At 41.3% G+C, this 15,803-nt stretch overlaps 2 protein-coding genes across 3 annotated transcripts; both read right to left on the bottom strand.

Annotated features, from left to right (window-relative positions):
- Nucleotides 1–131: 131 nt before the first annotated feature.
- Nucleotides 132–8,530, bottom strand: LOC143008997 (calpain-1 catalytic subunit-like). Of its 2 annotated transcripts, XM_076160986.1 has the most exons (20): nucleotides 8,231–8,530; nucleotides 6,892–7,115; nucleotides 6,753–6,822; nucleotides 6,552–6,670; nucleotides 6,305–6,438; nucleotides 6,042–6,216; nucleotides 5,731–5,805; nucleotides 5,481–5,566; nucleotides 5,089–5,163; nucleotides 4,685–4,842; nucleotides 4,088–4,266; nucleotides 3,483–3,691; nucleotides 3,286–3,331; nucleotides 2,864–2,921; nucleotides 2,693–2,754; nucleotides 2,454–2,522; nucleotides 2,298–2,376; nucleotides 2,037–2,150; nucleotides 1,246–1,298; nucleotides 132–1,093 (listed from the first exon to the last, which is right to left on the bottom strand). In XM_076160986.1, the coding sequence occupies exons 2-19, from the start codon at nucleotides 7,099–7,101 to the stop codon at nucleotides 1,255–1,257; spliced, it is 1,962 nt and encodes a 653-aa protein (XP_076017101.1). In that variant the 5' UTR covers nucleotides 7,102–7,115; nucleotides 8,231–8,530; the 3' UTR covers nucleotides 132–1,093; nucleotides 1,246–1,254. The 2 variants fall into 2 exon arrangements, with proteins under 2 accessions (XP_076017101.1, XP_076017100.1); XM_076160985.1 differs by lacking the exon at nucleotides 8,231–8,530 and having other exon boundaries at nucleotides 6,892–7,128.
- A 201-nt stretch (nucleotides 8,531–8,731) lies between these two features.
- Nucleotides 8,732–15,499, bottom strand: LOC143009013 (calpain-1 catalytic subunit-like). The gene is made up of 20 exons (XM_076161004.1): nucleotides 15,260–15,499; nucleotides 15,009–15,078; nucleotides 14,799–14,917; nucleotides 14,470–14,603; nucleotides 14,206–14,380; nucleotides 13,940–14,014; nucleotides 13,677–13,762; nucleotides 13,300–13,374; nucleotides 12,837–12,994; nucleotides 12,379–12,545; nucleotides 11,975–11,986; nucleotides 11,666–11,869; nucleotides 11,257–11,325; nucleotides 11,066–11,123; nucleotides 10,877–10,938; nucleotides 10,617–10,685; nucleotides 10,444–10,522; nucleotides 10,029–10,145; nucleotides 9,706–9,758; nucleotides 8,732–9,587 (listed from the first exon to the last, which is right to left on the bottom strand). Exons 1-20 carry the CDS (start codon nucleotides 15,497–15,499, stop codon nucleotides 9,561–9,563), a joined length of 2,049 nt encoding a protein of 682 aa, XP_076017119.1. The 3' UTR covers nucleotides 8,732–9,560.
- Between the last annotated feature and the right edge of the window lie 304 nt (nucleotides 15,500–15,803).

The raw sequence follows: 15,803 nt of genomic DNA, 5'->3' as shown, positions 1-15,803 counted from the left end.
TGTTTCTGTAAGCTTGGAATAACAACTCTCTCTCCCATTTTCAGCCTCAGCTTCAGCTTCAGCCCTGAGCACACACACCACACCAGGTAAGCACTGACAAGAAACGGCAGAGTCAGATCAAGTTAGGTTTATTTGTACAGCCCAAACATCACACAGACACAGACACAGACACAGACACACTTTTGTCTCTCAACAGTAACTGTCATTGTGTCAGTAGTACAATGCTGGCTAGAACAAAAAGGTTTGTATATTATCAGTCAGTGCATCTGTATAGTACTGTGTACATTTGTCAGGCAGAGTGAGAGAAAGATGGAGTTTGCTTTGTTCACTAGTCCCATGCAGATGTTTGCCAGAAACCAGTGTTTTCCCTGAAGTATGTTTGTGTGCAACTGTTGATGTAGTCCGGTACACGAGGTTAGATGTGTTTCCTGACGATGGATGCTTTCCAGGCAGTGGTTCCCAAAGTGGGGGGCGCAGAGCTACTCCAGGGGGGGGCGTGGGACCGGAAAAGGAGCGATATGAATATACCGCCTCAGGTAAATGAATAAGGCGATACTTCTTCGTCTTGCTGCAGGAGAATGAGCGTCCAGAGCTCCTCCCCCGTCAGACCGATCAGCTGTCCCGTATTGTTTTATATCGTATCTCTATTTCCATTCTGATTTCCACTCCTCTCACAGCTGGACTACCACTGTCCAGACTACATCAGATCAAAGGGTATGTAAGTGTGTGAGTGTGACTAGATACATGTGGTTCCATCACGGGGACAATGAAGAGTTATATTTAAACTGCTTAAATCCCTTTTCCTCTATGTTCTTTATGTATGTGACTGTACAGAAAATAGATTGCAGTTTCCTGAAAATAAGGGGAAAAAAGAAAGAAAACACCCAAGCTAGACTACAAAACTGAGATTTATAGTGACTACGTGTTAGGTTAGGCTTACACAGTAACGTCTACTTAAGCTCTGTATAATGGCTCATATTTCACATGGACCCTGTTAGCTGATCTAACATCCCGTGATTATAAAGTCCTGCTCCTCCAAATGCAATCTGAAGTCCATCCTCTGAGTTTGTGTGTACATTGTAATGAACATCCACTGAAAATAGAGAGACAGAGCCTGTTACACACGCACGCACGCACGCACGCACGCACACTGCAGCATAAACTCTGGCATCTGTTATACTGCAGCAAAGGATTCTAAAGTCTAAGGATTCTAAAGTCTAAAGAAAAGTGCATAAGTTTTGGTACCTCTGAGCTTCAAAGTATCAGGGACATTCCATCAGACATCTGCTTGAACATTTCTGTTGGCAAAGAACAACTCATTGTTATTTATGAGACACTGCAGGCAGCGGTGGCATTGATCAGAGGCAGTGATAATAGAAGGCCACCAGCAGAGGTCACTGGTGTTACATTCAGTATTAACTAGTAAATCTTTACAGCTTAGTCCTGATGTCTCACACTGCTTGGAACAATATGAATCATTAACCATGAAAAGGATGAAAGTGTTTGTGGTCTCAACCAACACAAACATTAATCCTGTAGTTTTTAGAGAACATTTTTGTAGAATTTGCTGAATCCTCTTTAAATCCTGCTGGGAATCCATAAATTGGTTTCTCCTGGAAAATCTCTCGTCTCTGTAGCGCCATCTACTGATGGAATCTGATTTGAGTTTCTCAATCTTCACCTCCTCATCCAAACTCAGTGGAAACACTGAGGTTGTGTGCTGTGTTGACTTTTCCATGTTTCTTTGTGATCTTTCTCCATTAGTGTGGAAACAGCTAAGTAACATGATTAGAGATGAGCTGTATAGATACATATTAGGTATATTAGGTATGCAAATTATCATTTAAACAAATTCCTCAACTGATAGATGAAACATCTTGTCAAATCAATCATTGATTAACCATTAACACCACTAGCAATCCCACTCAACCCTGTTAAAGCCAGGGGGAGTTTACTGCTGCTAAGAAGTTGTAAACACACTGTTACCAAGGAGACTGAGTCAGACCCACTGCCATCAATGGCTCAGTTTGACTTACGATACATGCACTCCATGCGAATGATCAGACTGATGAATCCCGCCAGTCTCATCTGTCCAGAGGCGCCGTAGTGCACAGCCATTAGTTTGATCATGTCATCGCCAATTTTCAACCCTGTCACACACAACACAAACACACAGTTTCAGGAAGGGTCACCTTTTGAACTAAGGTTAGATTTTTTTGATGAGGCTATAAATGATTGCAGTCAGTCTATATGTGATTTTGACTTCTTTTTGTCTGTTGTTGTACATCATCGTCTACCTGCAGCCATGATTGCGTTCTTCAGCTCACTCAGTGACAGCGTGCCCGAGTGTGAAACATCAGTGCTGACGAAAATGTGCTGATTAGAGAGAGAGAGATGTTAGTGGACGAGCCCTCTATTCCCTTTGATGTCTTTAACTTTGACTCTATATTCACCTTGTACTTGATCACCTTGGTCCACAGACAAGCAAACTCTGGCTCATTAAGTGTGCCTGTGATTGATGTCTTTGAAGCCCAAAGTTAAGTTATGAAAGTCAAATCTTAAGTAAATTCCAATAATTTGTGTAAACCGATTAATGTAGAGACTTATTTTATATAGCTCCAGTTATCTTCCTTTTCCAGTTAGTGATTGAGTAAATAGAGACACAAAGCACAGCACATGTACAACAGGATACATCCATGAGAGCCACCATGCTGCGGCAGGCATCCAGGCTGAAGCCTCCAGCTCTCAGGTCTCCTGGATTAAAGAGATAACTTCACATCAGAAAATGTTGAGACTAGAATCCATATTTCTACAATGATAATAGCATATTGAGCTGTAGTGGTTAGTTGTAGTTAGTTCACACCTTTAAGGATTTGTTCATTTAAATACTTCTGGAGCTCCTCAGCACCCACATCTTCATTCTGTAAACACAGACAAATGAGAAACATGTGGACTTTTTTTTTTACTGAGCTTTCTGTCAACTGCGTGTTAAGAGTTCATAATAACTGAGATCACAAGTAAGCACCGCCTGTCTACCAGCTGTTTCCCACCTAGCAGCTCATTCCACCCTAGTGAGTGTTATATGAGTGTGATATCACAATCCCATTCAGCTTCTCAAAGTATATATAAGACATTTCAGCCCTAATTCCGTGAACATTAATCAAGGAGCTCTGGTTGGCAACAGGGAATAAACATCTTCATCTGACAATATAAAAGTAATCTTCAAAAGTATCCCTAACACATTCTGAACATTATTATAATATGAATAGTTCTTCTTTTCCTCACCACTGAAAATTCCACAGGTTCATGATTATGGCCACCAGAATTCTCACTAAAGGGAAAGATCACATATACAGTTTTGCATTTGTGTTCAAATAAATAAGAGTTAATATGTGTCATATATGAAGCAGATCACATGATGTCTCCATCATAGCTGCGACAGAAACGAGTAGAATGCTCATAGATTGAGTGAGTTTGATTACTGGATATGGGTCTCTGTCTTGGCCACGATGGTCAGAATGAAGGAAGCCGACTCGTTGGGTTTGAAGGTGGATGGAACAATCAGGTATTCACCAGGCTTCAGCCTTAAGAACTCCATCACCTCACGAGCATCCCGGAAGATCTTAGTGTGGGCGACAGGCGAGTGGTGGCTGAAGAATGAGGCAGGAAACTTTCCTTTCTTTCTCATGAACTGCAACAATAAGTTTACAATTAATTTTAAGTATATTAATCACCATAGCTGTACAATGAGGATGGGAACAAGGATGTTGATATAAATATTACTCACTTCCTCAGGCACCTTGGACACATTGGAACAGGAATTTATGTTGGGGATAAAAAAGGAATCAGTTGAAATGCTGATCAATCAAAAACTGACATATTTTCTTGAGAGTATCACAAAATATCTTTCAGAAACTTGTAAACAATCACTCAAGGGGGGATTGATGTTAATATCTGAACACAACAGCTCTGAGTCGCTGCACCTAAGCTGCGTCACAAAGACTCAAAGCTCTGACCAGCTGCTATTTTCAATGTTTATGAATGTCACAGTCAAAGTAGCTCACCTCCCTTCATGGAAACATTAAACAGTCTTATTTACCTCAAACACATAGAATCCAATGTAGAGATTTTCGAAATGGCGCCTGTTTCTCTTGTCTGGCTTTTGCGTGAGAGACACCAGTATGTTGCCATCATTATGTGTCTCAGCACATTCACCCAGTACTTTTCCTATTGTGACCCGAAATTGTGGATTTATCCAGAAGCTGTCTGGAAGTAAAGAAGAAAACAAGTTCATATTTCAATCATTTGCACATCATAGTGTGAAACCTATCCTCTTAATTCAGTTATGAGTTAATGAAGCAAGCAGAAGATAGTTTATCTGTGAGCAAATACTGTGCATCCAAGCTCATAGGTAGGCTACAGCACATTGCATCTGTCATTATATCATGTAAAGTCATGTAATTCTGCTTGATATCTGCTCTTTTGGCTGTAACAGAACATTTGATGGCTGTATTCATGCTGCATTACTTTTCTGTGTTGGGGACTCAACACAACACAACATTAGTTATGATTTAAAATAATGTTTCATCTCATCTTAAGCCCTCACAATTTATAAAAGTGCAACAAATACTTCCCCATGTCACAACAAATACACTATATTATTAATTCAGTATTTTGGAAATACCATGTCTCTTGCTTCCTCCAGCAGTGGCCCCTGCAACCCATCTGCTCTCACACACAGAGGCCTTCCAATCCCAAGCCTGGGATCCATCCACGAAGGAAGGAGACTGGCAGCAAATGTCAAGACTTGAAAAGTACTGACAGAAGTCTGCTATGGTCATCCTGTTGAGATCAGAGGTCAGTTTGAGTGACACACACACACAGACATTATTTTTTCATTTCCTAAGATTGTTTACCCATGTTTGATCTACTGACCCCTGCTGCATTAAGTATGGATTGCAGGTTGTTCCCAAGGAGACTGTTTACTGTTTACACTTTCCTACTTTTTTTTCTACTTGTGAAAAATGATAAATGACTAAAAGAAGACAGTCAACATGCTTGACTTCATGTTTTCTGCAGGATTCTTACCAAAACTCCCCATTATCAGCTACTTTAAGACACAGATCACGATCCTGAGGGCTCACGGTGCTCCACAGAGGGGACCTGAGAGTAAAGTGAAGTCAGTGAATTAGGAGGTATTTCAACATGTAAGCATCAATAATGATCCCCTTGAGGCAAAAGCCTTTTCACTTCTGCATCTGCTGTAATCTATATTCATCACTTGTGAATCAGACATGTCAGCTGCTGTGATTAGTTCCTCTCAGTGGCAGTGGTGGTTCTGGTCCTAGGTGTTGTATATCACCTAGAACAGTAGCTCTATATTGCCTCTGCCAGGAAGCACTTCTCTCAACTGTAGGCTGAAACTTGGTCTTTCCAGTCTGGTGTCACTGCAATGTACGTAAAGTGGGAATCCTTCTTACCGATCACTCCAGTCTCCCTTCCACTCTCCTTTCCCCCAGGGGTTCCACAAACGGATCAGGCTCTCCACTTTCTCCTGACTCATCACCTAATCAGCAGTCACCACCAGAAAAGACAGTTATTTGCGAACAGTATGTAAAAATGCCTTAAATGGTGCAGGTCTACAGTGCACAATAGAGAAAGCCTTTAAAACCCCAAACCACATAAATCATGTACCAGGTAAATTCTAGATAGATGACTGTATAATTGTACCTGTTTGACACCTGTGACAGTGTAGGCATGGCCTTCAACCAATCCATTGGCTGCTACTGTGTTTTCTGATGTCTCCTATAGGACAGACAGGGTGTGAGACTTTGAAAGGTGAGAGAGCAGTCAGGTTTAGTATTTGGGTTAGAGATAAGATGTGTAAAATCTTGAGGACTGCCAAAGATGTTATAGCATATCTGGATTTGTATCACATGCCTGTACGGGTGAGACACCATGTACCAACAAAACCATGCATGACCCGGGTACTAGGTCACAGTGTGGGTAAGACTGGGAGGAGTAAGATAAAACGTGTTTACCCCCTGAGGTGTACCACAGCCCATCAGTGATTGTGAATCACCTGCTCTGCACATGAGCTCCCACAGGTCTCCAGGTGGGTGTTTGAGGTCGACATAAATGTGAACACCACCAGTGAAGTCCATCAACGCCTCTGCAGGGGTTCCAGCATTCATGTCTGCGTAGGAGCCACACACCCTGAAAGAAGTGGATGCGACTTTCACTAAATCTTCAAACAAGCAGATTAAACATCAATTACTCAGAAAGAACAGAATCTTCTTCATACTTGGCGTAGGCTTTCTCCAGCAAAGCAGGCCAGAACTCATTTGGGGTTGTTGAGCGGACGAAGATTAGTCTGCCATCGATTGTTGGTAGTTTGTCATCAATGACAACATCCACCCATCTTCCAATTCTCCAGAACTGAATGTTTAAGGATCAGATAGTTTCATGTTCCATCTCATCCAGTGTTCCATACAAATGACCTGAGCTGAAATCCAGCCTGTCTTTATTTCATACATGTATAAAGTATTTACCCTGAAGTGGAACAGCCCGCAGTATTCCTCATTAAAATTTTGCCCCTGTGGTATAACTTGGTCCAGGACGCCGTTCTTGAATCCCAGAGATCCCACAGCGGCCAGAAACCAGCAATTACCTGCACAAAATGATCATTTACTGTGTCAGAGTCATGCACGCTGCCAGCAGGACATAAGAATGTTGCATCGCAGCTCCGTTACCAATTCTTCCTTGTCCAAAGTCAAATCTGGAGATGCCATCAACTATGAGGGATGGATTGGGGGCAATTTCCTGAAACAGTAAATTATACTTAGTATACCGTCACATTTCAGTGCCTGGTGGTATCATCACAGCTCTTACCCCTGGTCTCAGCCACTGCACACGATCCAGGTCAGTGGGGTTCAGGAACCTCTCACCGATGGAGTTCCTGTCTGGGGGGAACATGTCGTCTATAAACCTCAGCCTGTGTGCAACCAAGTACTCTTTCAGCTGCTGGTAGTCTTGGTTGAAGACGCTTTCAGGGTTATTGAGGCTCCCAAAACCGTCTTTCCTGTGTCGAGCCTCCATCATGTTCTCATACACACCTGGAGGAGGCATGGCCAACAGGTGAGTCAAAGTTATAATAATTCTATATTATCATATTTTTGTGAATTATAATCACGAGAGCAATTTATGCAAACCACTGTTATCTGCATATATCAATCATTTTTGTGTGGGTGTGTTAAACAATGGAAGTGGAATTCAGTCATAGAGGCTCTTTCAACATAAACACGTTCGCCCGGTTCTTCTTTGCCTGTAAGGCATTCACAGTCGTGGGTAACACTTTCGCATATGATAAAAAAAGTTTAATACACCTTTAAAAAATAACTAAAACGTTTTCACATTCCTGATCCAGGTTTACAACAAGCTACACTGTCTAATTCCAAATGACTTAACTAATGAGCATGAGCGATTACATTTACAACTGAATAGTTATGACTACAATCTGTTCAAGTGCCCTTTAACCGATATGAATACAAAGCACATGTTGAAATGTGTTCGTCTAACCTTTTAGTGCATACTTGCAATCTATGATCATATGAGATCCCACACACTCTTATGTGATTATATTAGCGGTTAGATGATTAAAGTCGTAGTATTACAGGAGGAAACTTGTCTTCCTGATGCAGGCAGTGAACGTTACATTCATATATGCCTATTATGTTGCAGTGACTGTTAAGGTAAGAAAGCACACCCATGTTTGCTTTATTATACTTTTTAATTTATTATGCGATTTAGTTGTATGAGCACTGTCAATGCCAGAGTAAACTGTGCTCGTCCTATGAATCTTCTGAGCAAAACCAGCAAAGTACAGTTAACAGCTTTGCTCCTCTTCTTCCAGCATCTCAGAGCTGTGTCACATACACATGCACGCACACAATCTGCAGTATGCACAGGTTAACACATCTAACAATACTTACTTGATCATTCAATATATCCTGCATGGTAACTGACTTTAATACTACTGTAGGTACGGCAGATAGAAAAAAAAAGAGAGCATACAGTATGAATCACAGGTTTCCTACAACAACTAGCATTTAGACTTTTGTATTTGTGGTTACATTCGATCCAAAACATCTTACTTGTAATATGATAACATTTACATAAAGTAGCTGGTTTACTTAGTGTTTTTAGTGGAGTCTGATGATTCCATTCTTACCTCAGCGACTTCAGAGAGTGAACGTTTGCAGCGAAGCGTTGCCTTGATGTTCCAGAGCCAGTGAACCCTGTGGTGGTGTCCTGTTTGTGTTTCAAGATCACATTTATATTGAATGTGAATAAACTCCACCCACAATTACACCTGGGTGTGTGTGTGTGTGTGTGTGTGTGTGTGTGTGTGTGTGTGTGTGTGTGTGTGTGTGTCTCCCATTTTGAACTCCACCACAGGCGGCTTCAGCTTCAGCCTCAGCCTCAGCTTCAGCCTCAGCTTCAGCTTCAGCTTCAGCCCTGAGCACACACACCACACCAGGTAGGCAACTGGAGTCACTGACAAGAAACGGCAGATTTAAATCAAGTGAGGTTTATTTGTACAGCCCAAACAACACACACACACACACACACACACACACACACACACACACACACACACATACAGGACGTCTCAAAGGGCTTCTGAGGCCCTCAAATTGGTGGTAGCTTTCTAGCTTTTTGAGAGGAAGAGGAAAAACTCCCATAAAACCTCACCATGTAAGGAAAAAGGAACCTCCGGAATGCGTTTGCGAAGAGGGATTCCCAGAGGAAATTAAACAAATTCAATACAGGGAAATAAAGCAACAGAGTTTACTCCACTTCACACAACTTTAATCATCACCTAGCAACCACATTAACAGATAAAGAAGCTCTCCTTTTGTTTCTCAACATTAACAAGAAAAAGAAGAAACATATCACACTTAATGGTGTCTGTAGTACAATGCTGGTGTGTTTATTATCTGTATATTATCATCAGCTGCCAGGCAGAGTGAGAGAAAGCGCCATCAGATGGAGTTTGCTTTGTTCACTATTCCCATGCAGATGTTTGCCAGAAACCAGTGTTTTCCCTGAAGTATGTGTGTGTGCGACTGTGTACTGTAGTCTGATACATGAGGTCAGATGTGTTTCCTGATGCTGGATGCCTTTCAGGCTAAGGTATGATGCTTCACTGTCTGATGCCTGAGAACTGATGCTGAGGTCTGAGGATGTCCTAAAAGTCCTTATTGGGATATAATACAGATCCACACATTAACAGTGCCTGCATACTATCTTTATTTAGTAAAGCATAAATCAATAATCTGTTGTGATTACATAGCGAATGAGGTAACTTGCTGTGTCATTCTTACTTAACAAGTTTACCCCCAAGCTAAACTGTTATACTACTTTACTTTATTGTGGCTACATGTTAGGTTCGGTTTACACCTAAACTTAAGCATTTGGCTGATACTGAATACTGATCCTGTCAGCCGAATCCTCTTCCTCCAAATGAGTTCCTCCACAGTTCATCCTCTCTGGCGAGTTTATGTGTACATTGAAACGTACAGCCACTGAAAATAAAGAAGGAACAAGTTACTAACACACTGTAGTAGACACTGTAACACTGAGGTGAAGGATTCTAAAAGCTTGTAAAGGTCAAAGAATCAATTGTAAACATCCATTATGTACCTCTGAGCTTCGAAGTGTCATGCTCATTCCATCAGACAACTGCTTGAAGATTACTGTTGGCAAAGAATAGATCATTCTTACTTATGAGACACTGAAGGCAGCGGTGGCAATGATCAGAGGCCACTAGTGTTACATACAATATTAACTAGTACATTTTTACAAAGTAGTCCTGCTATCTCACACTGCTTGGGAAAATATTAACTAAATTTGAACAAGGATGAATGAAGGGAATCTGGTTGAGGTCAGTCTCTACACACACACACACACACACACACACACACACACAGCTGAGAGCTCTCTTCCCCCAATTTAACTCCACTTACGGTACATGCACTCCAGGCGAAGGATCAGACTGATGAAGCTCTCCAGTGTCAGCTCTCCAGAGGAGCCACTGTAGCGCACAGCCATCAAGTTCAGCATGTCGTCGTTGAGCCTCATCCCTGACACACACACACACACACACACACACGCACAGATTCAGTGAAGTGAAGTTATATCTGCTGACATATTAAATGCCATTTCACAATCAGTGTGAAATGCTTTCTTTGTGCGTCATCTTCAATTAGCTTTAACTTCATGTTGGCAGCCCTGTGATGGAACAACAGACTCAATACAACCATTTCAATGTGTTTAAATGTTCTACCCAATATTATGAACTATCTCCATATTATGATGAGGCCAGATTTCAGTCATAATGAGCTGTGTGCTCTCTGAATGCTTCTCTATCTGATGGTCTACCTGACTCCATCACTGCATTCCTCAGCTCTCTCAGTGACAGCGTTCCTGATCGGTTAGTATCTGTGCGGTAGAAAATGTCCTGATTAAAGAGAGAGAGAGAGGGAGAGAATAACTTATCATCAGGGAGCAAATGATTGCCTTTGAGATGCTTTTTAAACTTGAACTATATTCACCTTGTACATGACAACCTTCTTCCACAGACGAACAAACTCTGGACCATTCAGTTTTCCTGTGATTGATGTCTTTGAGGCCCAAAGTTAAGTTATCAACATCTCTAAGTCAAATCTTACCTTAAATCTAATCATTTGTGGAACAGAAACTGATTCATGTACAGACGATATGTATGTAGCTCCAGTTATCTTCCTTTTCCAGTTTGTGATTGAGTGAATAGAGGAGCCGAGGCACAAAGCACAGCACATATAGACCAGGATACGTCCATGAGAGCCACCATGCTGCGGCAGGCATCCACGCTGAAGCCTCCAGATTTCAGGTCTCCTGGATTAAAGAGATCAATTAGCGTCAAAAATGGAAAAAACTGGACTAGAATGTGATGGGACTAGATTGAATATTTTTATATGTATAATTATGTACAGAGCTCTGGTGCAAGTTTGTCAGTTCAGACCTTTGAGGACTTTTTCATTTAATAGCTTCTGGAGCCGCTCAGCATCCACTTCTTCATACTGTCAATACAGAAAAGGGAAAGTAGAGTATAAATAAGTCATTAGTCATTAGTAATCCATAATAAGTAAGTGTCCTTTAGTTGGAAGTAATACTTATACTCAAATTTGGATTCATGACAGTGAGATCAAATACCTGATCTGAGTGCTGATTGAAGAGCTCATTCTTTCTTTCATCGTCATGTTTGTCTTCAACGTGTTTGGGCTAAGAATTGAAAGAAAAAAAATTTAAGATGGAGTAAAAGATGAAGCAGTGGAGCCATTTAATGTTGCTGCATCTTCATCTGACAATATAATGACTCAATAGCTATATCAACATATTATATTGAATATTCTGAACATTATTATAATTAGATCTTGCAAACCTCCTCATAAATCATAGGTTCGTGATTATGGCCACCAGAATTCTCACTAAAGGGAAAGATCAAACATGCAGTCATGACATTAGTGTTTTGTTTTGTGCAGAGTAGATCACATCATGTCTCTATCATAGCTGCGACAGAAACGAGTAGAAAGCTCAGATTGAGCGAGTTTGCTTACTGGACATGGGTCTCTGTCTTGGCGAGGATGGTCAGGATGAAGGAAGCCGTCTCGCTGGGATTGAAGGTGGATGGAACAATCAGGTATTCACCAGGCGTCAGCTTAAAGAACTCCATCACCTCACGGCCGTTGATGAAGGACTTAGTTTGGGCGACGGGCGAGTTTACGCTAAAGAATGAGGCAGGAAACTTTCCTTTGTTTTCCATGAACTGTAACAATAAGTTAACAATTCATTTTTATGCAGTAGAGCAAATAGATCAACACAGCTGTTTAATGAGGACGTGTACAAGGATTAGGATAGAAATGTGACTTACTTCTTCAGGCACCTTGGATTGGAAAATGGATTTATGTTGGGGATAAAAAAAAGCAGTATAATTAGTTCATATGATGATCAATCTAAGATAAATAACATTAAATAAATAATAATAATGAATATATCACTCAAGCCTGTGACTGTTTACTGTGGCTGCCTGCTTATTCTCCTTTACTCTTTAATCCATGTGATACAGTGTACCAAAGAGGTGCAGTCTTTATTCTTTAAATGTTGTGTTGTTGGAAGTTCCTTTGTGAATAATGCAAGAATATTTTTCCATTCATTGCAGTGTTTGGGTTCAGCATTGGAATGTGTGTCATGTTCAACACAGGTGCATTTGTGTTTCATTTCAAAGTGCATGGTTGCCCACATCCTTTCATGGAAACAATAAACAGTAGTATTTACCTCAAACACAGTGAATCCAATGTGGAGGTTTTTGACCAGGCGCCTGTTTCTCTTGTCTGGCTTCTGCATGAGAGACACCAGCATGTTGTTTCCATTCGGTTTCCCAGCGCATTTACCGCGTAATTTTCCAATTGTGACCCGATATTGTGGATTAGTCCAGAAGGTGTCTGGAGAGCAAAGCAGGAAACAATTTCATAATTTCGAAATTTGCAAAGAATAGTGTAAATCATTTGATTTATTTTAATGAGGTGGAATAATTTCCTCTCATTTCTGTTATTTATGGATGTTTATTTGTGCTGTGTTGCAATATAAAGTAATGTTACATCATTCAAAGTTCACAATTACAGGTATAGTATTAAATAAATAATAAGAATTCATAGTAATTAAATTAACTAAATATTATAATAATGCAACAAACACATTATTTTGTAATTCAGGAGCAAGTATCTTGAAATTACCAAAGTTCATGCATCCTCCAGCAGTGGTCCCTGCAACCCATCTGCTCTCATACTCAGAGGTCTCCCAGTGGCAAGCCTCGGATCCATCCAGGAATTCAGGACACATGGAGCAGATGTCGAGATCTGCATAGTACTTACAAAAGTCTTCTATGGTCATCCTGCAGATTTCAGAGGTGAGTTTGAGTGACACACACATCAACTTGTGTTTTTGTATTAACTATAAACATAACTATTACAAGGCAAAACTGAACTAGGTTGGAACAAAGAAGACGCACCTTTTTTGCATTGCCTCATTTTAAAAGATAGTTTAAATAGTGAAATAAATCAGTCAATACATTTTCACAGTTAAAACCTTGGACTTAACGTGGATGGATTACTGAGTTGAAAGCTGGTGGCCACTGCAGTGTGTGTGGATGTGAGACAGTAAACATGACTGACTTCATGATTTCTGCAGGATTCTTACCAAAACTCCCCATCATCCGCTACAGAGAGGCACATTTCACGATCCTGAGGGCTCACGGTTTTCCACAGAGGAGACCTGAGAGGACAGAGGTATTACAACATGTCATCATCAATAATGATCCCAAATGAACATTTAGGTATCAGTATATGTACATACTGTCTGAATGGAACTTGGCTTGACTGGACTTGTTTCACTGCTTTATGCAAAACCAGTAAAGTGAGCAGTGACATAATCATCATAAGACAGCTAGGCAGACTTTCCTCGTTCGTTGTTCTTTTGCCCTCAATGATTTCAGGTTACAATAGAGCATCATCTGCAGAACTATAAACCAGGGGAAGATTTTGGTGAAACATTGACTGAGTGGGAATCCTTCTTACCGATCACTCCAGTCTCCATTCCACTCTCCTTTCCCCCAGGGGTTCCACAAACGGACCAGGTTTACTAGACTCTGCCGACTCTTCATCTAAACAGCAGTCACAGGAAAATGTGCTTAAGAACAAATGAACATATGTACTTGAACTAGAAATGCCCAACACATTCAAATCATTTGCAGAGGTACGTTTGGGTGCAAGCAGAAACAAAAAGAGCATTTTAGGATTCTGATTAGATCAATACTAGATAGATGACTGTATAATTGTACCTGTTTGACACCGGTAAGAGTGTAGGCATGGCCTTCAACCAATCCATTGGCTGCTACTGTGTTTTCTGATGTCTCCTATAGGACAAGGTGAGTGAGCAATCAGGTTTAGTATTTGGGTTAGAGATAAGATGTGTAAAATCTTGACGACTGCCATAGATGTTTGCCTGTACGGGTGTGACACCATGTTCCAACAAAACCATGTATGACCCGGGTACTAGGTCACAGTGTGGGTAAGACTGGGAGGAGTAAGATAAAAACATGTTTACCCCCTGAGGTGTACCACAGCCCATCAGTGACTTGGATTTGCCAGCTCTGCACATGAGCTCCCACAGGTTTGGAGGCGGGGGGTCAAGCTGGATACAAATGTGAACACCACCAGTGAAGTCCACCAAAGCCTCTGTGGGGGTCCCAGCATTCATGTCTGCATAGGAGCCACACACCCTGACAGAAGTGGATGTGACTTTACTTTCACTAAATATTCCTAAAAGCAGATTAAACACCTCAATAACTCAGGAAGATCTTCTTCATACTTGGCGTAGGCTTTCTCCAGCAAAGCAGGCCAGAACTCATTTGGGGTTGTTGAGCGGACGAAGATTAGTCTGCCATCGATTGTTGGTAGTTTGTCATCAATGACGACATCCACCCATCTTCCAAATCTCCAGAACTGAAGGTTTGAGGAAGAAGAGAATATTGACTGTGGTTGATTTCAGTGTTAGTGCAGCTACTTGACACAAGCTACAAGCTAGTCATGATTCAAAGTAGTTAAGCTGTAGCTAAGATATTGAAGAGTTAATGCTCAGATACACCAAAGGTTATGTTCAAGAGAACAGTGGTGCCGGTTTCATATGCTAGTGTTTACCCTGAAGTGGAACAGCCCGCAGTAATCCTCTGTAAATGTTTGCCCCAGTGGAAGAACTTGCTCCAGGATGTGTTTCTGGAATGCCAGAGCTCCAACAGAAGCCAGAAACCAGCAATCACCTGCAGAAAATGATCATTTCCTGTGTCAGAGTGATGAACTTTGCCTGCAGGGCTGTAGAATGTATATAAAGAGTTAAGAAACAGCTCCCACCAACTATTCCTTGTTCAAAGTCAAACCTCGAGACCCCATCCACTAGGAAGTGTGGATTGGGGACAATTTGCTGAAACAGAAAATTAGATTGTTACAGAATATGAAGTACTTTGTCACACAAGAAATGATTCTGGGAGGCTGAACACATTTTCACACATGTGCTAGATAAAACATATAAGTTATCTTTCGTAAGGGAGCGTTTTGCTCCATATAATTGGTCTCAGACTTCATGCTGGCACCTCTGCACTCACCCCTGGTCTCAGCCACACCACACGAGCCAGTTCAGCTTCTGAGTCCAGGACATCTTGACCAATGGATCTTCTGTCAGGGGGGAACATGTCGTCTACGTACCTCAGCCCTCCTTTAACGCAGTACTGTTTCAGCTGCAGGAAGTCTTGGTTGAGGAACCTCTCAGGGTTTTCGATGTTCCCATAACCGTCTTTCCTGTGTCGAGCCTTAATGATGCTATCACACACACCTGGAGGAGGCATGGCTGCAGAGTTTTGGCCTCTGTTGGGGAGTCAGAACCATCGGCCTTTAGTTTATACTTCCAAAGTGGACAGGCGATGATGCAGGCAGTGAAAGGTAAACACATACATGGTTTTTCATATTGCAGTGTATGAAAGCACCCTTGTCCTCTTGATGTGCCAAAAGGCCTGAGCTATGTTTCAATCTGAACATCCCAAATTGGTCTGATTTTTTTTGGGATGAGCTCAGTATTCTGTGGAATTGACATGTCTGAACCTGTCAATTCCACAGAATACTGAGCTCATCCTTTTAATCCTCTGAGCCAAA

The sequence above is a fragment of the Genypterus blacodes genome, unplaced genomic scaffold (assembly GCF_046128005.1).
Source record: "Genypterus blacodes isolate CSIRO-AG114 ecotype Tasmania unplaced genomic scaffold, CSIRO-AGI_Gbla_v1 ptg000109l_1, whole genome shotgun sequence".
In the NCBI taxonomy this organism is placed as follows: domain Eukaryota; kingdom Metazoa; phylum Chordata; class Actinopteri; order Ophidiiformes; family Ophidiidae; genus Genypterus; species Genypterus blacodes.
This window is presented reverse-complemented; position numbering and strand designations above follow the sequence as displayed.